We start from the raw sequence: 21,644 nt of genomic DNA, 5'->3' as shown, positions 1-21,644 counted from the left end.
GGCATCAATACAAAACCCTTGTAGCAAAATAACTTCCAAAAATAACTTCCAACAATAATTTAAAAAAACTCATTCAGCAACTTAAACTAAATGTAAACACCATAAGGCATTTCCCCATGCCTACATTACCAAGGGTTAAGTCCCATTCCCTATTATTAGAGATGGTTTGCCCCAACACAAGAAAAGGGAAAGCTGTGGTCCCGCCCCCTCCTTTGAGGAGACACAGGAACAGGAAATGGTGAGTAGACAACATGTGGGGTAACAGTTTGCCATGTGGCAATAACTACAGATTTGAAATAATAAATACCAAAACGTATAACTACAAACTTGTCTCTGTGTGGTTAATGAGAAAACAAAGGAAAACTATAGTAGACATAACATGTTGTGATGACCGCTGATATGTGCACCTATCTGCAATCAACTCAAACAGCATATCTTAAACTTATTATAAATTAATGTTATTGAATAATGAACCTAAGGGACTGCACCATAGTCAACAAACACAAAACCATAAATAACAAATGTAAAGGAACATAAGCCCATAAACAGTTTGTAATGACTTTGGCAGTGATGACGTCATCCTAGTACCCGTCATCACAACGACGTTGTCAAAATGATCCCTGTTAACACGGATCTGTGAAAACAACTAAAATGCTGTATTAGTCATGCCAGGCCAGTAGTTGGCGATGTCACTTTGTAAAGAAACAACACACCTATAGACTGAACACAAAATACGCATGCGCATGATGTCACCATTTGCACAAATTTGCATGTTTTGCAGACAATAACGGTATCGTTTAAAAAAAATTAAAATTAAAAAGTTTGCATTTTCAGGCCCCTAAAACGCTGTTGTGTAAATGAACGGCCAAAACGCATAAAAAGTTTTCCGTTTCCTTAGTGTCACCTGTGTCTCATTTAGTTATTTGTGTATAAATACTCCGTTTTGTTCAGTTCTTGGTTGGTTAATGTCTTTGATTGATGTAAGGTTTGATGGATATTGCTCCTGTAATTCTCCTGCATGTTTTTAGACTGTTTAATGATGCTGCCTTCCCCGTGCATGTTGTTACCACAACATTTGTGACTTATGGTCGTAAATAATAAAATAACAAATTTGTCATTTTAACTAATCATGATTTTTTACAGGATAACCCCATGAAACATTTTAAAATTAAGATGTGTAACCAGCCATGCGGTAAAATACCATGTAATCCAAACATTAATTAAAGTGCTGCAAATCTTGCAATGGTTCCCATGTGTAAGGTTCTCTAAAGAGACATACAAGCTATGCTTCTTTCTTTTTTTTGCATTTACAACACTGTTCTTAATTGACATGAGGAGAGAGGAAACCCATTCAAGTACAGTGCAACAGGCGGTGACCGTCCCCACCTCAATTGTCTCTCTTTTCATTGGTCTTCCTAAAGCCTGCAGCCAATTCAAAACCAGATGCCACTTTCTACACTCCCCCCACAAGTCACAGACAGCGTGGAGAGTGAGAGGGGTCGAAACAAGAGGGAGAATCACCAAAAGAGGAAGAACATCAGAGGCAGAGAAGTTGTTCAAACATGCCAGCGTACGCCACCAACATGAGGCTCAAGTTCCCCATTCTGGCCTTGATACTGGAAGCCGTGACCATTGTCCTGTACGCTGTCTTTGTGGTTTATGACACCGGTGATGCTCATGGTGGGGGTCATCATGCAGAAGAGAACAACACTCATCCAGACAGTCCAATGACCCTTTATCCTAGTAAGTATCTGTCAGATTAATGTATTTGTGTCCATATATCAGGTCTAAATTGATTGGTTTTAATTAAGTCTAACATTTTATTGGAATGTTATTTCACTGACGAAACCAGAACACATTAGGTTACTCCAGTGAATGCATTTTTAAGGGTCAGATATGGATAGTTGGAAATTGGTAGTGATTGGTGCAGAAATGTTGTTAATTGTCAGTCACCAGAAGCATAGTAAAGGTTGAATTAAACTTTGCTGGATGATTTGGTGTTGCTCCTCCTGCAAATTAATTCATCCTGTTAAGCTGTCAACTTTGCTATTGAGTTTCATGGTGCTACTCACTCATCGGTGTTCACTGACTGAAGGGTTTATTTCTGCGAAGCGGCAATGTTTCACTAATGTTCATTCAGCACGCAAGCCTCTAAAAATACTCCCTCTGGAGAGTCAATGCCATGGGCTCCTGCATTCTCAGGAGAAAGACAAAGAGAGGTTGATAAAGTTCAGCTTTAGTATTTTAACAATGTCATACATCAATGATTTTTCATTGGTTCTGCTTCAGGAGCCAGATCTTACACTGGATATTAACGGGTGACTCAATACAGTACAACATTATTGAATGTCCAAACAAAACAAAATGTCTGTAGGACCAAACATTAAAAATGTATGCTACTATGAACATTATAATTTTAACTACATATAAAATTATTAACAAGACATAAGCTGGATAGAAAAACTGACCAGTTTGGATCTAATTGCACAGAATTTTGATTGAACTGCTAATAAGTGCACATTGGAAACATATAGCTTTAATGGTTTTCAATGTCCATTTTGGCATTTGTGTAGATTCTACGAAATTACAAATAAATTTTAACCAAAATAGTGCAGAGTTTGTGTCTGTAACATAGTATGGGTCTAATTTTTTTTTTCATTGCATAGTTTTGTTAATAGTTTTCAATGTTATATTCATGCTGGCATTTGTGTAGATTTTTTACGCAACGGCAGATGAAGTAGAAACAAAATACTGTAGAGTTTGATTGGACGTACACAATTGTCAACAACTAAAGATATAGGAAACATTCTCCCCTCGCCTAAAAACGTTGATAAGCTTGTTTATTTGGGCTGTGACCCTCTGAGGACCACTGATATAGAGAATTTGTTCTGAATTTGTTCATTTGTTTATGAAAGGAATTACTGCATTCCTTTATTTTTCTCTGCATGCTATGCTCATTTGCAGAGATGACATGCATTGGCTATAAAATACCCTTATTTCCTTTTATCTTCAAACTGCACTCGTATAGTTGCTTGCTTGGACACGGTTTGGACTGAAACCAGCTCTAGGGTGTGGAGAGGATGAACATGCAAGATTAGTCTCAATGTCACATGTGTCCTCAAAGTTTCCATTCAACCCTTCAAAATGTGTAAACTGCATAATTTTCTTAAACTTACTTGAACTTTATTGTTAATGTCATTGGTGAATTTGTCGAGGACTTGACAAGAACAGTCATCTGTTTGTTAACTGCAGTCGTAGTTTGTTGTTCTTTGTGGTTTTCACAGTACCTTACAGAGACACGGCTATTCCAGCCTCCTTTATCCTTTAAACAACACATTTCTCCAAGAAACAAGAGTTTAATTGTGCAGTTAAAATCTCCAGATTCAACTATTACCCTTAACAATAACTCTTCTGCCTTTGACTTGCAAGAGGTGTGTTCAGAGACAGTTTGAGCCTGCATGTGAATGTTGTAAATAAGTCAGCAATCTTAATATCAGTTACTTTGCTTAGTTTGGCATAAATATACACTGAATAGGTCAAGCTTTTCAAAGTGCTGTTCAAGTAAAGTTGTATATATATATTAAAGCAAGGGGTCTCAACTCTGGCCCTCAAGATCCACTTTCCTGCAGAGTTTAGCTCCAGCCTTGATCAAACTTGCCTGCGTGTTACTTGCTAGTGTGGCATAAGCGGGTTTCTTTTCGGTGGTGACGCCACACACTCTCCTTTAAGAGCAGGCGTATACTCCAATAATGACAACAACGGTCGACTACGCCACCCCAGAGGACTGGGGACTAACCGCCCTAAGGGCACACAGGTTCGTTATCTATTACGTGGGTAAAGAGACGTGGGGCAACATATAGAAAAATATACTTTTATTTCTCTCATCAGCACTTCATAATAAATAGTTAAAAGGTCACAAGATTTTTAGAATCAATTTTACAGTAACGTTCACACAGTTTGTATCAGAAACACATTACAACAAACCTATATCTACATTTAACTAATAGACCAGCAGCGGAGGTTCCTGGAGGTACAGACTAGCTACCAAATTAACAGGAGCCCCAGTAACCCCATACACGCGCCCACACACACACGTGAAGATTGGATGCAAGAAAACACACGGCCTAGGTGTAAATCACCACACACGATAGCAGCTAGCCCTCCCTCTCCGGAAACCTCCAGCTCCTGCAAAGAAAATAACACAAAACAATATAAACGCACAACAATAACAAGAAACCACAAAAAGGCACATACAAATAACTGTTCTCGTAAGTGAGAACAGTTAAAAACACGCATTTCACTCAGACTCAGCAGTTATGCATTACAATGCCCAGAGTGAATTATGCACCATAACAAAACAAACATTCATAAAGAAACTCCATGTACTGATGCACAATCAGAAGATCAAGCAGGTGGCAGCTGGTGAAGACAGACCAGCCAACCAACGAAGCACCAGCCTCGACCGAGGCGCATGACGGTACCGCACCAACGTGCACACAGTTTAACGTTACTATAAAAACTAGAGGCAAAACAGCAACATAGTCACACTTAGCCGCTTCACGAGTTAATATTGACGCTCAATCCCATTAAGTAGGCAGGGAGAACCCTCAGATCTGCAGATAACCTGCAGAGCATAGCAATACGTTAAAGAGTAACATTATTAAAATCAACAAAGCTATAATTATACATACCGCGGGATGGTCAATGTAACCAAACCATTCATGGTCGCACACCATGTCGGAATACAGCCACTCCATCAGAAACATAATCGCTGTAAATGACATGCTATAAATATTTCACTGTGCATAAAACGGATAGCAGCTAAACAGGGTCAACACTCATTTCTGACACGGCTGAACATACCTGTGACACGTAGGCAGCGAGCGCACAGCAGACGCGAACAGTTTGAACCGTCGGCGGCAACAGATGACGTGACATCACGGCAATACCAAGGCGCATATCAGGTCGCCAAAGCCCACTTTTATACTCCATACAAGGGCAGCCAATAAGCCGCACGCATGCGCACGATCTCCCAGTAGGTGGAGTTATTCCACCCTGCTACATCTACCCCCCCATTACGCATCGTCGTCCCGACGATGAACAAACCTCAGCAATCATCCCACGCTGGAAAAAAAAAAAGGGCCGAGTCATCCTGGATATTACACCAGCAGATGACACTCGTTACCAGTCCCTTGCCACGACGGCTACACGACGAGAACACGAGGGAGTCACTAGCTCAGTCCCCTGCCATGACGGCTACACAACAAGAACATAATAGAGATACTGATTTCAAGTACTCTTGCCATGACGGCTACACGACGAGAAACATGGAGACACTTGTTACAAGTCCCCCAGCCATGACGGCTACACAACCAGAACACGAGGGAGACACTTGCTACAAGTGCTCCTTCCATGACGGCTACACGACAAGAACATAAAATAGAGATACTGATTTCAAGTACTCTTGCCATGACGGCTACACGACGAGAAACATGGAGACAATAGCTCAGTCCCCTGCCACGACGGCTACACAACAAGAATACGAGGGAGACACTTGCTACAAGTGCTCCTGCCATGACGGCTACACGACAAGAACATAAAATAGAGAGATACTGATTTCAAGTACTCTTGCCATGACGGCTACACGACGAGAAACATGGAGACACCCGTTACAAGTCCTCCAGCCATGACGGCTACACGACAGTAGAATGGTACCGAATCTCCTCCCGTGCCCCTCCCTCTTATTGTCTTAATACTTCCTCCATAACTCAACCTAGACTTACCAACCGTAGGGAAGCCAGCCAACAGGGGGGATCCGGTTCAACCCACCTACGCTGCTGTTTTGCCTCAAAAAAAAAAAAGATGAGCACCTATAATTTCTTTTGTTAGAAATATATATATATATATACACCCACGTCTCTGCCCAAACACAGATACCCTGCCGACTACGCCAGATTGTGGCATTCGAGATATGGACAGACAAAACACCGACTACGCCACCCTGGGAGTTTCACCCAGGGAATGATTTTACTCCCTTATTGAAATTATATTAATACAATTAAGGACACACAGGTACACGTACAATACAGCCAAAGACGGGTTCAAATTTGAAGAAACTACTTTTATTTCAATGATTTAAAACCATCTCTCGGGGAAGAGAACACAGAAAAAAACAAAACAAAATAACAAACGTATAAATGCTGAGGCTTACCGATGGAGGAGAAAGGAGTCAGAGGCAGTAAGAAATCCCAGGGAAAGTTCCCCAGTAAACACACAACCACACCACAGTGAACACAAAAGATGATGAGAAAGTCAACAGCACACCGGAAGGGGACACTACCACCCAGACACCAACACCACCATCGGCTCTCAGTCACTGTAACAAACAAAGAAGAATGAAACAAGCACACACACACTCCTTTAACAAGGATTCACCAAAAAGAATAGAAAATACAGAAAATCTAAATCTTTAAATGAAAGGAACACTTATCAGAAAGTACAGACAATGACTGCCAAAACCAGCAATGGTTATAAAAGGGCAGTATAAAGAAAACTATATATATCTAAAGATATATAAATCCAGTAATCCGAAAAGAAAAGAAGGAATAAAACAAAATGTAAATACAACTTGTTAATCTAAATTGGAATTAACAAACATACAAAAAGAAAACAAACTTCGTAATCAGCAAAATTATAATATAAAGCCCCAACCCCTTGAGCTATATTCAAACGTCATAAAAACAATAGCCCACATGAAACAAAACGGCACATACTTTTGGCCATGCAAGCGTAATGGCCCCGTAACGTTAGTATTAAATGGCAAGACGAGCGCACAGCAATATGCTCCAATTGCTGGTACAAGGTTCAATAAATACGTATAAAACAGTAGTTCAGGGAAACCAATGGTCCAGGAAAGACAGCCGTACAGGGCAAAATAAGTGTCTTAAAGACAACCGTACAAGAAACAAACAGTGTCTGCAAAACAGCCGTGAAGGCAAAACAGCAGCTAGCGAATCAACAGTGATGCTGGCGACGATCTCCTGTTACACCGGCCTCATTCCTGTTGTTTACACACAAATATTACCATTAACCCTAATTAAAAAAATGAAATGAATAATCACACATCATGGCATACATACCGATCAAGCAGCATTCATTTACACCCGAGGGAGACAGCTCGACGCGTGCCGACGTCACCGATAATGCAGTAGCGTTTATTGAATGTGCTGACTGACGAGATGGAAAACTGGGCCCCGAAACGGAGATCTATGAGCGTCCAACACATAATAACCATCACTGCAGATAAGAACAATATATTGGTGTGGAGACAACGAAGCCACTACCCTACCTGTCAGCACAGCAGAGCACCGGAGAGAGCGACCCGGAAGCACAACACAACTTCCGTCACTGACGAGCAAGAGAACGCGTTAGAAGGACTACTCGCGATATTTATAGGATGGAGCCTCACATGAGGATTGGCCAAAAGTACGCCAGATACACATTACGTATTAATTAATACTGCTACAATCTACCCCAGCTTTTTGTATCGGCGCCCCGACGATAAGCAACTCTTGCTACTCACTTCCAGGGCCTAAAGAGGGCAGCACAACAGTAGACACAGAAGTCACGCACCTAAAACCATTTACGAGAACAAGCGACACACAAGTCCTCCAACATGATTAAAACACGAGTAAGGCACTTGTTACAGGTCCTCTGCCTTTACGGCTACTCGACGAGAAACAAGTGATGCCCAAGTCCTCTTACCATGGCGGCTAAATAACGAGAAACAGGTGATACACGAGTCCTCAAACATGGCGGCTAAATGACGAGAAACAAGTGATACACGAGTCCTCAAACATGGCGGCTAAATGACGAGAAACAAGTGATGCACAAGTCCTCAAACATGGCGGTTAAATAACGAGAAACAGGTGATACACGAGTCCTCAAACATGGCGGTTAAATGACGAGAAACAAGTGATGCACGAGTCCTCAAACATGGCGGCTAAATGACGAGAAACAAGGTGATACACGAGTCCTCAAACATGGCGGTTAAATGACGAGAAACAAGTGATGCAAGAGTCCTCAAACATGGCGGCTAAATGACGAGAAACAAGTGATACACAAGTCCTCTTAACGTGACGGCTAAATGATGAGAAACAAGTGATACACGAGTCCTCAAACATGATACAAGTAAAAACAGAACCCTCAGCGGGCCATATTTTTAAGACTCGAACTGGTCACTCCCTAAACGTGCATGAGCTCGACAAACATTAAAATTACACTCTGTAACAATAGATACCATTCCGCTACTGTTGGTCAACACGAAATTAAAATCCACCCAACCATTTGACAAGATGGGGACCTGACAACCCTACAACCGGGTAACGCATTAGAGGGTGCGAAACTAGGTCCAGGGACGGCCGCAGCCTGTTCCTGGCGCAGCCTCTCATTATCGGCTCTTGACTGCTCAATTAAGTCGCTCAACTCCTGTACCTCTCCCTCCATACTTACCCTACCCAACAAAGGGAAACCCTACCCAACAAAGGGGAACTGTACCGTTAGGAGATAGGAAGGGCGGAGGAAGAAAGCCAGCTGCTGTTTTGCCTATAACACAAAAAAACACACAAAAAAAAAAGAGCGAGAAAGACAACAAACAACAAAATTGAACACGTCTTGGCGTTAAATTGTACCCTGCCGACTACGCCAGATTGTGGCATAAGCGGGTTTCTTTTCGGTGGTGACGCCACACACTCTCCTTTAAGAGCAGGCGTATACTCCAATAATGACAACAACGGTCGACTACGCCACCCCAGAGGACTGGGGACTAACCGCCCTAAGGGCACACAGGTTCGTTATCTATTACGTGGGTAAAGAGACGTGGGGCAACATATAGAAAAATATACTTTTATTTCTCTCATCAGCACTTCATAATAAATAGTTAAAAGGTCACAAGATTTTTAGAATCAATTTTACAGTAACGTTCACACAGTTTGTATCAGAAACACATTACAACAAACCTATATCTACATTTAACTAATAGACCAGCAGCGGAGGTTCCTGGAGGTACAGACTAGCTACCAAATTAACAGGAGCCCCAGTAACCCCATACACGCGCCCACACACACACGTGAAGATTGGATGCAAGAAAACACACGGCCTAGGTGTAAATCACCACACACGATAGCAGCTAGCCCTCCCTCTCCGGAAACCTCCAGCTCCTGCAAAGAAAATAACACAAAACAATATAAACGCACAACAATAACAAGAAACCACAAAAAGGCACATACAAATAACTGTTCTCGTAAGTGAGAACAGTTAAAAACACGCATTTCACTCAGACTCAGCAGTTATGCATTACAATGCCCAGAGTGAATTATGCACCATAACAAAACAAACATTCATAAAGAAACTCCATGTACTGATGCACAATCAGAAGATCAAGCAGGTGGCAGCTGGTGAAGACAGACCAGCCAACCAACGAAGCACCAGCCTCGACCGAGGCGCATGACGGTACCGCACCAACGTGCACACAGTTTAACGTTACTATAAAAACTAGAGGCAAAACAGCAACATAGTCACACTTAGCCGCTTCACGAGTTAATATTGACGCTCAATCCCATTAAGTAGGCAGGGAGAACCCTCAGATCTGCAGATAACCTGCAGAGCATAGCAATACGTTAAAGAGTAACATTATTAAAATCAACAAAGCTATAATTATACATACCGCGGGATGGTCAATGTAACCAAACCATTCATGGTCGCACACCATGTCGGAATACAGCCACTCCATCAGAAACATAATCGCTGTAAATGACATGCTATAAATATTTCACTGTGCATAAAACGGATAGCAGCTAAACAGGGTCAACACTCATTTCTGACACGGCTGAACATACCTGTGACACGTAGGCAGCGAGCGCACAGCAGACGCGAACAGTTTGAACCGTCGGCGGCAACAGATGACGTGACATCACGGCAATACCAAGGCGCATATCAGGTCGCCAAAGCCCACTTTTATACTCCATACAAGGGCAGCCAATAAGCCGCACGCATGCGCACGATCTCCCAGTAGGTGGAGTTATTCCACCCTGCTACACTAGTAATCCTGAAGACCTCGATTAGCTTGTTCATGTGTGTTTGATTAGGCTTGGAGCAAAAATCTGCAGGAAAGTGGACCTCGAGGGCCAAAGTTCAGAACCCCTGTATTAGGGCATTCAAATTATTTGCCACCAAATGACCTTGATGACATTTAAAAACTATTAAAAGAAAACATGAAAATTAAATCAAAATAAAAAGCATATGTGTTGATAGACATGGGAAAACTATGGGCCATCTGTTACTTTTGTACAAACATGCAAAGCATTCCAAAAATGAATGAGAAAAGCTTCAAAGAAAAGAAAATAAAGGCCACTTTAATCTTGGCAGCAGAGAAAACAGATATAACTAAGTTATGTCACAGCGCTCTAAATTAGCGCTGACAGAATGCAATTAAGTAGTTGAACATTCGCGAAGAGAGGAAACTTTCCACTCATTTGGAAAATGGGACCTTTGAGATTGTATCAGCAAATCTGTTGCATGTGGGAAATACGAAAAATTTCACTGGGAAAATGATTCTGTTTGTTATAAGAGCCAATGGTTGGGAAAAATGGATTGTGCACCTTTACTCAGCCGGCAAGTTTATCTGTATTCCTCTATGATGCTCTTCCAAAGTATACATACATTAAATAGCCAGTGAAAAGTCATTTAGCCAACTCTATCACTGTAAATATGTTTTCAACAGAAAGATCAGAGGGGAAGACTTGGGTCGTACAACAGCTGATAAGGGTAGATAACCTCTGTTTCAGCTGTGTCAGAGGCCCACTTAAATGTTTTTTGAGGGGTTTCAGCAGGACAGCATTTTATTGCTCAACAACCATCAAAGACTAGTGACAATAAAGTAAACGATTGGTTGAATACAGAGTAAAATAACACTACTGTGGTACCACAACTGGATTGGAAGTAAGACGGATGGGAAGGGCTGTGGTGATATAACAGCTAGATCCTATCAAATTTTGGAGGATCCTTTGTTGAGATGTTTTCTGTGAAACTTCAAAAAAATGACCATTGAGAATAGAGTCTATGCTGTTATAGATCACGTTCTCTTGTTTGTTTGTTTTTAGATGGCTTGCATAGCAAGATAAGACTGAACTTTGCGGATTTTTAATCATTGCATATTTATCTGAAGTTTTCCTGTTTAGTCTGTTTTTACTGTATAGCTATACGGTCTGCTGTCAGCATGGAATATGTTATAAAATGAGGATATGATCGTTTATAAAGAGAGCAAGCAATAAAAATATATAGCAAGCTATAAAAAATATGCAGCTAGCAAATAAAAGTACCTCTACAAGCTTAGTTGGTAGGTACTTGCAGGGTTCATCGGCTATCTTGATGAGCTTAGCAGATGTCAGACCATGAGCACTATGATTGATGACTATTTGGGTTTGTCCACTGGCAAGTTTAGATTTTGTGTGGATTATTGCATGGGTGGAGGGTTTCAGAGGCATTCTGAGGAAGCCTGAAGTAATGTTCGCCTATTCAAAGTCTGGTGCCGCACCTTGGAGGCTCACGCTTCGCAGTTCCACTTGTCTCTCTTGGGACTGACAATGAGACCCGTTTAAACTTCCTGACAATCGTTAATGTGTCTGATTATTATCAGTAGGGGGACAATGATATGGTTTGCATTGTGTAGTCTGAAAACGGGCCTTGCTGATGAATCAGGTGTTCTGGACCATATCCTATCTCTGTGTCCAGGGATGTTGACTGTACAGCTTCCTGAGCTGGAAAGTGTAGAGCTCATTTCCTCTCTGCAGGAAAGATGGGCTAAGGCCAGCAGTGTTGGTGCTAAGTGTTACTAAGACAATCAATGTGTGCATTTAAGTATTGTGAATTATACATATAATGTATAGGCCTAAGTGTATCTATTTACTCTTAGCATTTCCTTGCTTCTCTTGAAAAGCAATCAGTTCCCTGCAAATTACTTACTTACATCCATCCACATTTTGGCAGGGAAACACCCTGGGTGGATTGCCAGAAAGTATTTTAATTCAAAATGCAGCAATATAATATACATCATAGCAATGAAATTATTAATCCGTGAATCAGTGTCACTCAATTTCTGACATGGTTTTCATTCTCAATGGTCAGTATCATTCATGAAAACAAATTATTTCAAGTTGCTTTGACACTGCAAATCTCTGTGTGTGTGTTTATGCTTTTTGTCAATTCAGATTCTGAAAGTTCTGTTCATATGTACTTTAAACTTTGCAATCAGGGTCACATAATTGTTTACATGTGCATTACATTAGTGCATGTGCAGTGCCCAGTCAATGCTTTCTGAAACATAGAAAGCCACTTTGAAAACATCTTATGGCTTGTCGTGTTGCAGCCAGTTAGGCACTGAAAGGGCTGGATTGCTTGAATGTAACCAATCTTGGAATAAATACATTTTAACGCTCATTAGAGTCATGTGAAGTGAATAAAATTACACACGCCAACAGGGTCACTTAGGGCACCTTCTTAACCTGTCATTCATAGACTAATAGAAGAGCACACAAGACCTTTGTACCACATGTTTTTTGCCTGATGAACATGAGCATTACAAGTTTGCAAGATTTACTCTAAAACAGACTTTTTTTGTGCTGAGCAGAATTGTGTTGCTGTGTAAGATTCATGGAGTGCAATTATTAATCAAGAACTACTTTACTGCTTAATATATTATGCATTTTATCTTGTACTTTAAAAGAAACAGTCACCTTAAAAATACATTTCTGTCATCTGTCATTTACTCGCCCTCATTTTGTGTTGTTTTTTAACACAAATCTTTTTCCATTTTAAAATGTCCTATAAATTTCAGTTTAGTTTTAGTTAGTGTCATTAATGGTTGTGTTTTAGTTTTTTATTTTGTGAACACATTTCTTTCATTTTTATATATTTAGTTTCAGTTTTAGTTTTAATTACAGTTTAGCAGTTACACCACTTCCAGGACATTTAATTTCCACAAATGTTTGCAGTTTACAGTTAACTCTAGTGCAAACCTCCTAAAAATACAAATAATTAAACAATTGTTAATTTAACAAATAATAAAATAATTGTTCGAGGATGAACAAAGAACCAAAGAAATGCAACTAAAAAGTAAAAATGATTCATCCATAATAATTAATATTAAAAAAAAGTTAATCTTGTTAAACGGAAAACAAGATAAGAAAGGTAAAAAAATATGCAGATTATTCTTTAAGGTTATTTCTATGATTAATCCTTTCAAACATTATTGTATTGATACATTTATGCTTTTTTGTCTATTGTATCGTTTAAAATCATATATTCAGTTTTACTCACTTTAAATGTTTAATTCAGGCCAGTCTAATATGTGTGTGTGTGGTCTCTTGTTTAGTTTCACATGAGATTGTTATCTTACCTGGAATTAAAAGTACAGCTGTATTTCCATAAAGTCTAGTCATGATGGAAATATTATTTGACGATTTATGCTTCTATTGGCTGGTTTACACAGAAAGCGGTTCTGCTTTGAAAAACGGGAAAAAGACGCGTGCAGTGGAATGGGGGGGAACGCGCGTGGTCTCGAGACCTGTTAACTTGAGTGAGTCGCGGCTATAAACTTAAAATGATAATTAGACAATATTTTGCTGAGTGTGTTATTGTGCTGGTACCTTGGCAGGTTTAGGACTGCCGTGGACAGCTGACTCCTAAAGTTTTTAGTTTTCTTCATATTCTGTGGCAGTCAGTTCACATCAGTTAGGCCTACAGAAATAATGAATATTTTACAGGGGGAAAAAATAATTTCCCCAATAAGTTGAAATAGATTTTTTTACCTTTTATTGGCATTTTTACCTTTATAAATTTAATTTAATATGCATCATCTTTTGTGTCAATTTCATACATTTAATCAAATTAAATTATAATAATAAGACACAATAGGGCTGTTACCAATCAAATTAAATAAGTATATCAACAAAATCTTTGCAATGGAGAGGAAACAGAAGCTGCGTTTGAAATGGCATTTAGATGCTTTTACACAGACATAAATAATGTTTTAAACATAAAATGTTGAATAATGATATTTGAAATGGTTTAAAACATGAAAAGATACTTTAATTGTTAAATTAAAACCGCGGCGAAACGTAGCCTACAGTTTCATACATTGAAAAATAAAGTGGAATGGAAAAAAAGTGATTTTCCAGTACAGGATTCCGAAATTAATTACGAAAACGATTATTTATTTTTGCTAATTATAATTTTATTTCAGATAGTTTTTCAGTAACTGTTAGGCCTATTAGTTTCGTTTAGTTTTAGTTTTTTCATTTTCTATTATATTTCAGTTTACCAAAATGTTTTTTGACCAATAGTTTTAGTCTTAGTTTCAGTTTTCGTTTACGAAAATAGTCCTTAAGTTGCTACCAAGGACAAAAATAGCAAAATATCATAAACGTTGTTCATCTATTTGCTACATTTCCTAAGTCAGGAACAGACAGAAATGTAAGTTGTAAATCACTGCTATAATGTAGTGCACCTTTTCATTGGTGACCTGTTCATGATGGAGTAAAGGTGGTTCTAGAATGCTGTGAATAACTTCAGACTTTAGATGTGGAGAAGTGTGCACTCTCTCATCAACCTTTTATCCATGTGTCCAGTGTTTCAGGATGTACACGTGATGATCTTCATTGGGTTTGGTTTCTTGATGACCTTCCTAAAGAGATATGGCTTCAGCAGTGTGGGCGTCAACCTGTTGCTGGCTGCCTTTGGCTTGCAGTGGGGTCTTCTCCTCCAGAACATCTGGCACTTGCATGACGGAAAAATAAGAGTCAGCATTGATAGGTAAACTCATCCTTTTGGGTGACCGTAGGATCTTGGGTGACTGACTTAATTTAGCTGCTCATTATTTTATTATCCAACAAAATAGTAAAATGCTAGATGTTATTTAACTCAATTTAACTTTAAATGTAATCAATGTAAAACAATACAATGAAACAGATAACTGACTACATATGCCTATGAGTAAAACTCTGCATCTGTCCCATAATTCCTTCTCTACAGAATGATTAATGCTGACTTCAGTACAGCAACGGTTCTGATCTCGTTTGGAGCGGTTTTGGGGAAAACCAGCCCTGTCCAGCTTCTCATCATGACTTTGTTGGAGATCACCATCTTCTGCATCAATGAGCATGTGGTTGTGGAAATTCTTGGGGTTTGTAAAGCCTCATTCGTTCATTTTCTTAATTCAGCATTTTGGTGTTTTTGGAGGAATCAACTCTTCCATTCTTATTTGACCACTAACTTGATTTGCACCAGATAAAGGGTTTAGTGCAGGTCAAACATTATACATAATTTTAGTACTACTTTTAATTTGAATGAGTTTCATTGATATTGTTAGCAGAGTGTGTTGTGAACTGTGTTCATGTGTTCCAATGTTCATGCTGTCTGAGTTCCTGCAAAGTAATTTTATAACAAAAGGACGCTGGGTCAAAGATGAAGGAAAACGGCTATTTTCTATTTCCTTCCTATAAAGTTGACAGGATCAACTTGATGAACACACCCAGTGTTCCAATAACAACTAAATCACACAGTATCATAAACAACCTCGTAGTCATTAAGAAGATATAGTGCCTGGATTACCTGGGAATAAAGGAAATGAATGATGTAATAAATCTGATATTGAACAGTGATGGCACCGCTACAAAATAAACCTTACCTAAAAGCTGCAGTCAAACTTGAACTTTTAGGCTGCTGAAAGTTTTTCATCTGTTCTTCACAACCATTATTGTTTCTTAACAGGTTTCTGATGTTGGTGCCTCCATGACCATCCATGCTTTTGGGGCTTACTTTGGATTGTCTGTCGCTCGTGTTCTTTATCGTCCAGGTCTTCGGAGCGGCCATGAGAATGACGGATCAGTCTATCACTCAGACTTGTTTGCAATGATCGGTATGTGTAGACCTTCCAGTCAGCTTATTCAGAGTGACTAACCAGTTCTACTTATTTGCCTACAAAAATCCTAGAGCTTCAAAACATTTAATGTTTTCATATGCAAGCAAGATTTTCAGTAATGTTTGACCTACAAGGTAACTGGCAATTGGTAGACGCCATATTTAATTGAACATGAATGAAAATGAGTGTTGCCTTGGTGTTGAAAATATATATTACTACATCCGTAGCTCACAACGTAATTTATGTGAAATCAAATAATTAAAGTGCAGGGCTGTATAGGTACATACATTCACCATTCCACTTTTCCTGTGTCTGTAGGCACAGTCTTCCTGTGGATGTTCTGGCCCAGCTTTAATTCTGCTATTGCTGATCCTGGTGATGCTCAGCTAAGAGCTGTTATCAACACATATTTCTCTCTGGCTGCTTGTACTCTGGCTGCCTACGCTACCTCCAGTCTGGTGGAGAAGAAAGGGAAACTTGACATGGTGGGTCATCATACCAGTCTCTTGTTATTGTACCAGATCTCACATTTAGTAAGCCTTGTGACTAAGCCTGTTGTATTCGGTTGCACAGGTTCACATTCAGAACGCCACGCTGGCTGGAGGTGTTGCGGTGGGTACCTGCGCCGACATGGACATCCAGCCATTCGGAGCAATGCTGATCGGGACCATTGCAGGAATCATCTCCACCCTTGGCTTTAAGTTCCTCACTGTATGATATTCTTTCACATCCCAGACTTTCTCTATGCCATAAATCAATCGCATATTGATCCATCTTAGTGTCAATCTCTCTCTCTCCTCAGCCCAAACTCGCCTCCAAACTGGGAATTCAAGACACTTGTGGCGTGCATAACCTCCACGGCATGCCGGGCATCCTAGGCGGTCTTGCCGGCATTGTGGCGTCAGCACTGAATAAGAAAGAGGGGTAGCTGTCAGCTCTTAACAATTTGTTTTGAGATTTTTGCTATTATCAGTATGGCAATAAATGGTTTTAATAACTCTGTGCTTGTTTGTCCCAGGGTTTCAGCGGCTCGTCAGGCAGGGGGTTTGGCATCATCTCTTGGGTTTGCTTTGGTGGGTGGGTTGATCACAGGTGGGTACTGATACAAGCACCATAAAATCTGCAAGACACTGCATTTATGCATTTATTTTTATTCAGATCTAATTCATTTTATTCAGATCAAAACCATATGAAACCAACATGAATTCAATTTTTTAAGAACTTGGCACATGCATTTTAACTAGATTTCCAGTTAAAATTACCTAATTACATTGCAAAAAAAAAGACACAAAGTAAGCTATTTGTCATACCCCCTCCAGGTCTGATTATGAAGATTCCATTTTTGGGACAACCGCCTGACCAAAACTGCTTTGATGACTCAATCTTCTGGGAGGTACGTCAAGTAAGGGATAATGTACAGCTGTACATCCAGATGTACATTATCCCGCTTATTTCACAGCTACTTGCCACATATGTAAATAATTAGACATTCAAAATGTTGAAACATTTTATTAGCTCTTTAAGCTTCCACGAAGAAAGTAGCTAGCAAGCGGCAAGATAAAACTAGACGGACATTTAAGGCGTACGGTATAGTCATACCACTTATTGCATGGCGTTTCGCCACAGAAATAATTATGGGGATAAGAGATATTGATTTGAGATTAAAGTGTTTTAAAATCGTACCTGTTTGTTATTTTACAAAACAATCGTTACAAAATGGCAGCAGGTGAGTTTGTACGAAACAAGAGAGAGTCCTCGATACTGGACTACATTAAATATCTGTACACAAAATATTGATTTGAGTTATAATATTTTATTAGCTCATCAAATGCAAAACTTCCACAAGGAAAAAAACTTTCCTAGCAAGCGTAAAGTGCAGACAGTGACAGTTACCCATATGAGCCTGTGTTATCAGTTTTGATCGGTTGTTATCAGGGAAAAAACATACCACTGGATGGGGCGATTGACCAATCAGAATCAAGTTTTCCACAGAGCCATGTATTACAAAAAGAGAAATTACTAAATGCTATTTAGTAATACATGGTCACACCATCTTTTAACAATGTCTTGTAGCTTATAAGTTTGGTAATCGTGGATGCTTTTGATATGCAGGTACCGGAGGAAGAAGAAGAAACCGAAGAGCGTTTGACTCATGGCGAATATTCCCCGAACAAAGCAGAGGCTTAAATATCTGCTTCAAACCAACTTCACAAAACAATGGGCCCCGTCCAATAATCACCTCAGGAGCTTTTCAACCATCAGCATCAACACCACTAAAATCTTTAACAGTTGTTTAGCTTTAGCTTTTAGCTGTTAAAGGCACTAGTGAACACCATAAGCATTAAGAGATGTCATGTATTATTTTGTAAGTGGTGCTTTTCTAAATAAAATTTAAAAATATGCTATTCATATTATTAAACTGATAAGTGGTCCCAAAAAATCTTCTAATTGTAGGAATTACACAATGTAAAAAACGTGTTTTCAACTCAAAAAAGAAAGTGTTCATGCTGCCCTACATTTTTAAGTTTAGTCAACTCAAATATCCATGTTGTCACTTAGTACAACAAGGCAGCACGAACACTTACTTTTTTAAGTTGAAACAACAATTTATTGTACACAGTGTATAGCCTAATGAAATGTAAGATGGTTAAAAGTGTATTACCAAAAAGTTACTGAGTTAACTCAAAGTGCGGGTCAGTTATTGTTGTCATCTGTTGAACTGCACTTAGCAGACTGACTGAGTTGCTCACTGTAACACGCCAAAAATCTGAGCCAATGTGAGACTTCTTGCTTAAGTGCCTTTTGTCATATTTTGCTTTGAATAAGCTTTTTTATTTTCTACAGACCCAATTTGTATCATCACTAGATATGCATTTTGACCGATTTTTTTTTTTTTTTACAATCATGCCAATTAGTCCACATCCAAAGAGAGATCCTTCTACTTTCTTTCAACTTTTTTATAGTTGCTTATTATTGTGATCAGTAACAACCCTTTATGCAATGATATAAGACGCATTTAAAACTATTGTATCCTGAAAAACTAACAAATATATTGTTGACTTTTATATTTTCCACAAATTGTCTAATCATTTAATATGAACTCAGGCAAACAGTGGCCCCAAAAAGTATTTCAAGTCCCATTTAAAATTGTATATAAAACATATAAAATAGAATATCAAATAAAGTGGCATGTATTTAAAATAAAGATAAATAAGCTTTTTTTTATGTTATAGGTTTAAAAATATGAAACAAGATATACTGATAAAATAGACAATTTTGGACACTTTCTGGTTGTGAAGAAACTGCCCAAAATACTAAAGGACACTGGGACCAACTGATTAAATGTAATGGCATTAATGGCTAAGAAATGTGGAAAAGCTGTAGTGTCATTTGTCTGCAGTGTGATGTGTCCAAATACATTTTGGGGCCACTGTACATTATATCTTTGAAACTTCATCTTTTTGTCAGGATTATTAAAAAATGTCATACATCAGCATTACTTAAAAGCTCCTTTACTGCATTGCTTGAACTTTCAGCTCGTAGTAGGCTACAAATAAGCAGACGTGATCGGATAGTCACTGCTTGCACTTGGTAATACTTCCAAATGCCATGTTTTTTTAAGACAAAGAGGATATGGAAACTCCTTGCAAGCTGACTTACTGATTCAATTTTTGTCTTTGAATGTATGTGTTCCCACATGCCTCACTCCAAAACCTCATCAATGTATTGTATTTGAAAACTCTGTGAATGTATTAAACTTTTACTGTCATTTATAAAAATCAGCCTATCTGAATTAATTTTTGTTACTATAATTATATTGAAGGCTGCTAATGTGTGATGTGAGTATAATAACAGAGATTGTGTTCAGTAAAAAGTAGGGCTGGGAATCGATTTTTTAAAAATTACTAATTAATTGCACAATTTGCTGTAATTAATTGCAATTAATTGGATTTCCCCCAAGCTTGTAATCATCAATATTTAAATGTTTTTGAACAGATTTTTAAACAGATTTTGTTGTTGTTGTTTTACTAATTATCAAAAGTATAGTCCTACAAAGCATTTATACCAGAGCATGTGATCAGAGCAGGTAATTGTTGCCCAGCATGACTATACAGCTCAGTAGGGCTATTGCAAACTGAAGTCTATGAGCGGACTTTGCTTTTCAAGTGCGTGATCGGTACATGATTGGAGCGTTTGGGCCGTGAACGACAGAGCAGAACGTGCAGCGTAAACATGGAGCAGAACATTGAGCAGAGAGTGCAGCGCGCCGACACACACACGAAACGGAGAGCGCAGCGCACACACAGAGTGGAAAAGACCCGATCGTGAAACCTGATCGCCGAACACGGAGGGGTGGGGTGGCATATTTTCTGCTTATATTTTCTGCCTTTTTTCTCTTTCGGCCAAAAAACGATACATTTTCACTCCTCCCCTCACTGCAGCCGCCCACTCTCGCATACATTTCAGGCGAGGCAAGGCGCATCTCAAACAAGCCTATTTTAAAAGAGAACAATATCACGGTTGTTTAAACCAATGAGCATTAAACTGTGCCGTCAGCAAGTCGTTTCCCATCATGCTTTTGATCAGAGCGGTCGGTGGAGAGCAACTGTGCGCGACTGCAGAATCCGACACGTGCCTTGCGATCGCAAGAGTGTTTTTTAACACGTCAGCATGACATCAGAGCCATGCAGAATGCACTCGGACACATTTCTAACCGGCATGCATCTCGCGCTGATCACCGGTGATCGGTTCTGGGCAGATTTTGCTCATTTCAAACAAGCCTATAACAAACCAGTGTTGAAAACTCTTGGATGTATTTGAAAGAGTCTATGCTGCACACTTCACATACTATAGATGATCCTGATAAGCACTCATATTCTGTTGTAAACACAACGGCTTGCTTCTTCCATGAGGGTGTTTCGCGTCACGGCATCTTTAGCCACTTTTACACGGTAGGGCTGAAACGGTTCTAACAATGGTAAGGAACGGTTCCAGTTATGTTTCCACTTGAGCTCGGCAAGACACGATTACAAACCGTTCTCGGCCCGGAAATCTCAGCATGTTTGTCTAACCGTGCTGAACCGTGCAGGTAGAATGCATATAGTGACGTCGCCACTCAGGATTGGTCAATTGTCTGTTGCGGCTACCAGTTTCTCTGTAGCTGGGTCTTTGGGTGTGACGTCTGAGACTAACTTCCAAGTTGGCCTACAAAATGTATGCTACAGCAGTTTATTAGTCAAAAGAGAGATCCTTCAACTTTCTTGCAACATTTACTGTTGTTTATTATTGTTATTATTTATTATTACAACCCTTTATGCAATGATATATAAAGTATTTAAAACTATATATTCTGAAAAACTAACAAACTGCAATAATGTTAATTTTAGAAACAGTATGGGGGTGGCAACAATTTAGTTTAATTTAATTTACTCGATGGCGGCCTCTGTCGGAAAAATGTATGTATGGCAGAATAAATATACCCTTCCTGTATAACCTATTTAATTATGAATTTGTATCTATTGTATTATATTAAAATACAATGAAATATGAATGACTTAATCTATAAACAAAGGGTCCAGTTAATTCAGATATAAGCAAATAAAAAAAATTGTTTGACACTATTGGGTTACAAACAGATTAGGGACAGTTTCTGCTGTCACGCTTTCTG

At 39.2% G+C, this 21,644-nt stretch overlaps 1 protein-coding gene across 1 annotated transcript; it reads left to right on the top strand.

Moving 5' to 3' along the window:
• Nucleotides 1-1,454: 1,454 nt before the first annotated feature.
• On the top strand, nucleotides 1,455-18,376 carry rhag (Rh associated glycoprotein). Its single transcript, XM_079639125.1, has 10 exons — nucleotides 1,455-1,743; nucleotides 14,685-14,868; nucleotides 15,088-15,238; nucleotides 15,826-15,973; nucleotides 16,295-16,461; nucleotides 16,550-16,687; nucleotides 16,779-16,900; nucleotides 16,995-17,068; nucleotides 17,296-17,369; nucleotides 18,089-18,376. Exons 1-10 carry the CDS (start codon nucleotides 1,563-1,565, stop codon nucleotides 18,161-18,163), a joined length of 1,314 nt encoding a protein of 437 aa, XP_079495251.1. The 5' UTR covers nucleotides 1,455-1,562; the 3' UTR covers nucleotides 18,164-18,376.
• Nucleotides 18,377-21,644: the final 3,268 nt, after the last annotated feature.

This window comes from Phoxinus phoxinus (genome assembly GCF_949152265.1).
Source record: "Phoxinus phoxinus genome assembly, chromosome: 16".
In the NCBI taxonomy this organism is placed as follows: Eukaryota; Metazoa; Chordata; class Actinopteri; order Cypriniformes; family Leuciscidae; genus Phoxinus; species Phoxinus phoxinus.
The sequence above is the reverse complement of the archived record's forward strand: the minus strand, read 5'-3'. Positions and strand labels throughout refer to the sequence as shown.

Coding starts and splice junctions, on each gene's coding strand:
- rhag (XM_079639125.1), top strand. CDS start 1,563: ATGCCAGCGTACGCCACCAACATGAGGCTCAAGTTCCCCATTCTGGCC. Junction 16,688..16,778: donor TTGGCTTTAAGTTCCTCACT/GTATGATATTCT, acceptor CTCTCTCCTCAG/CCCAAACTCGCCTCCAAACT. Junction 17,069..17,295: donor GGTGGGTGGGTTGATCACAG/GTGGGTACTGAT, acceptor TACCCCCTCCAG/GTCTGATTATGAAGATTCCA.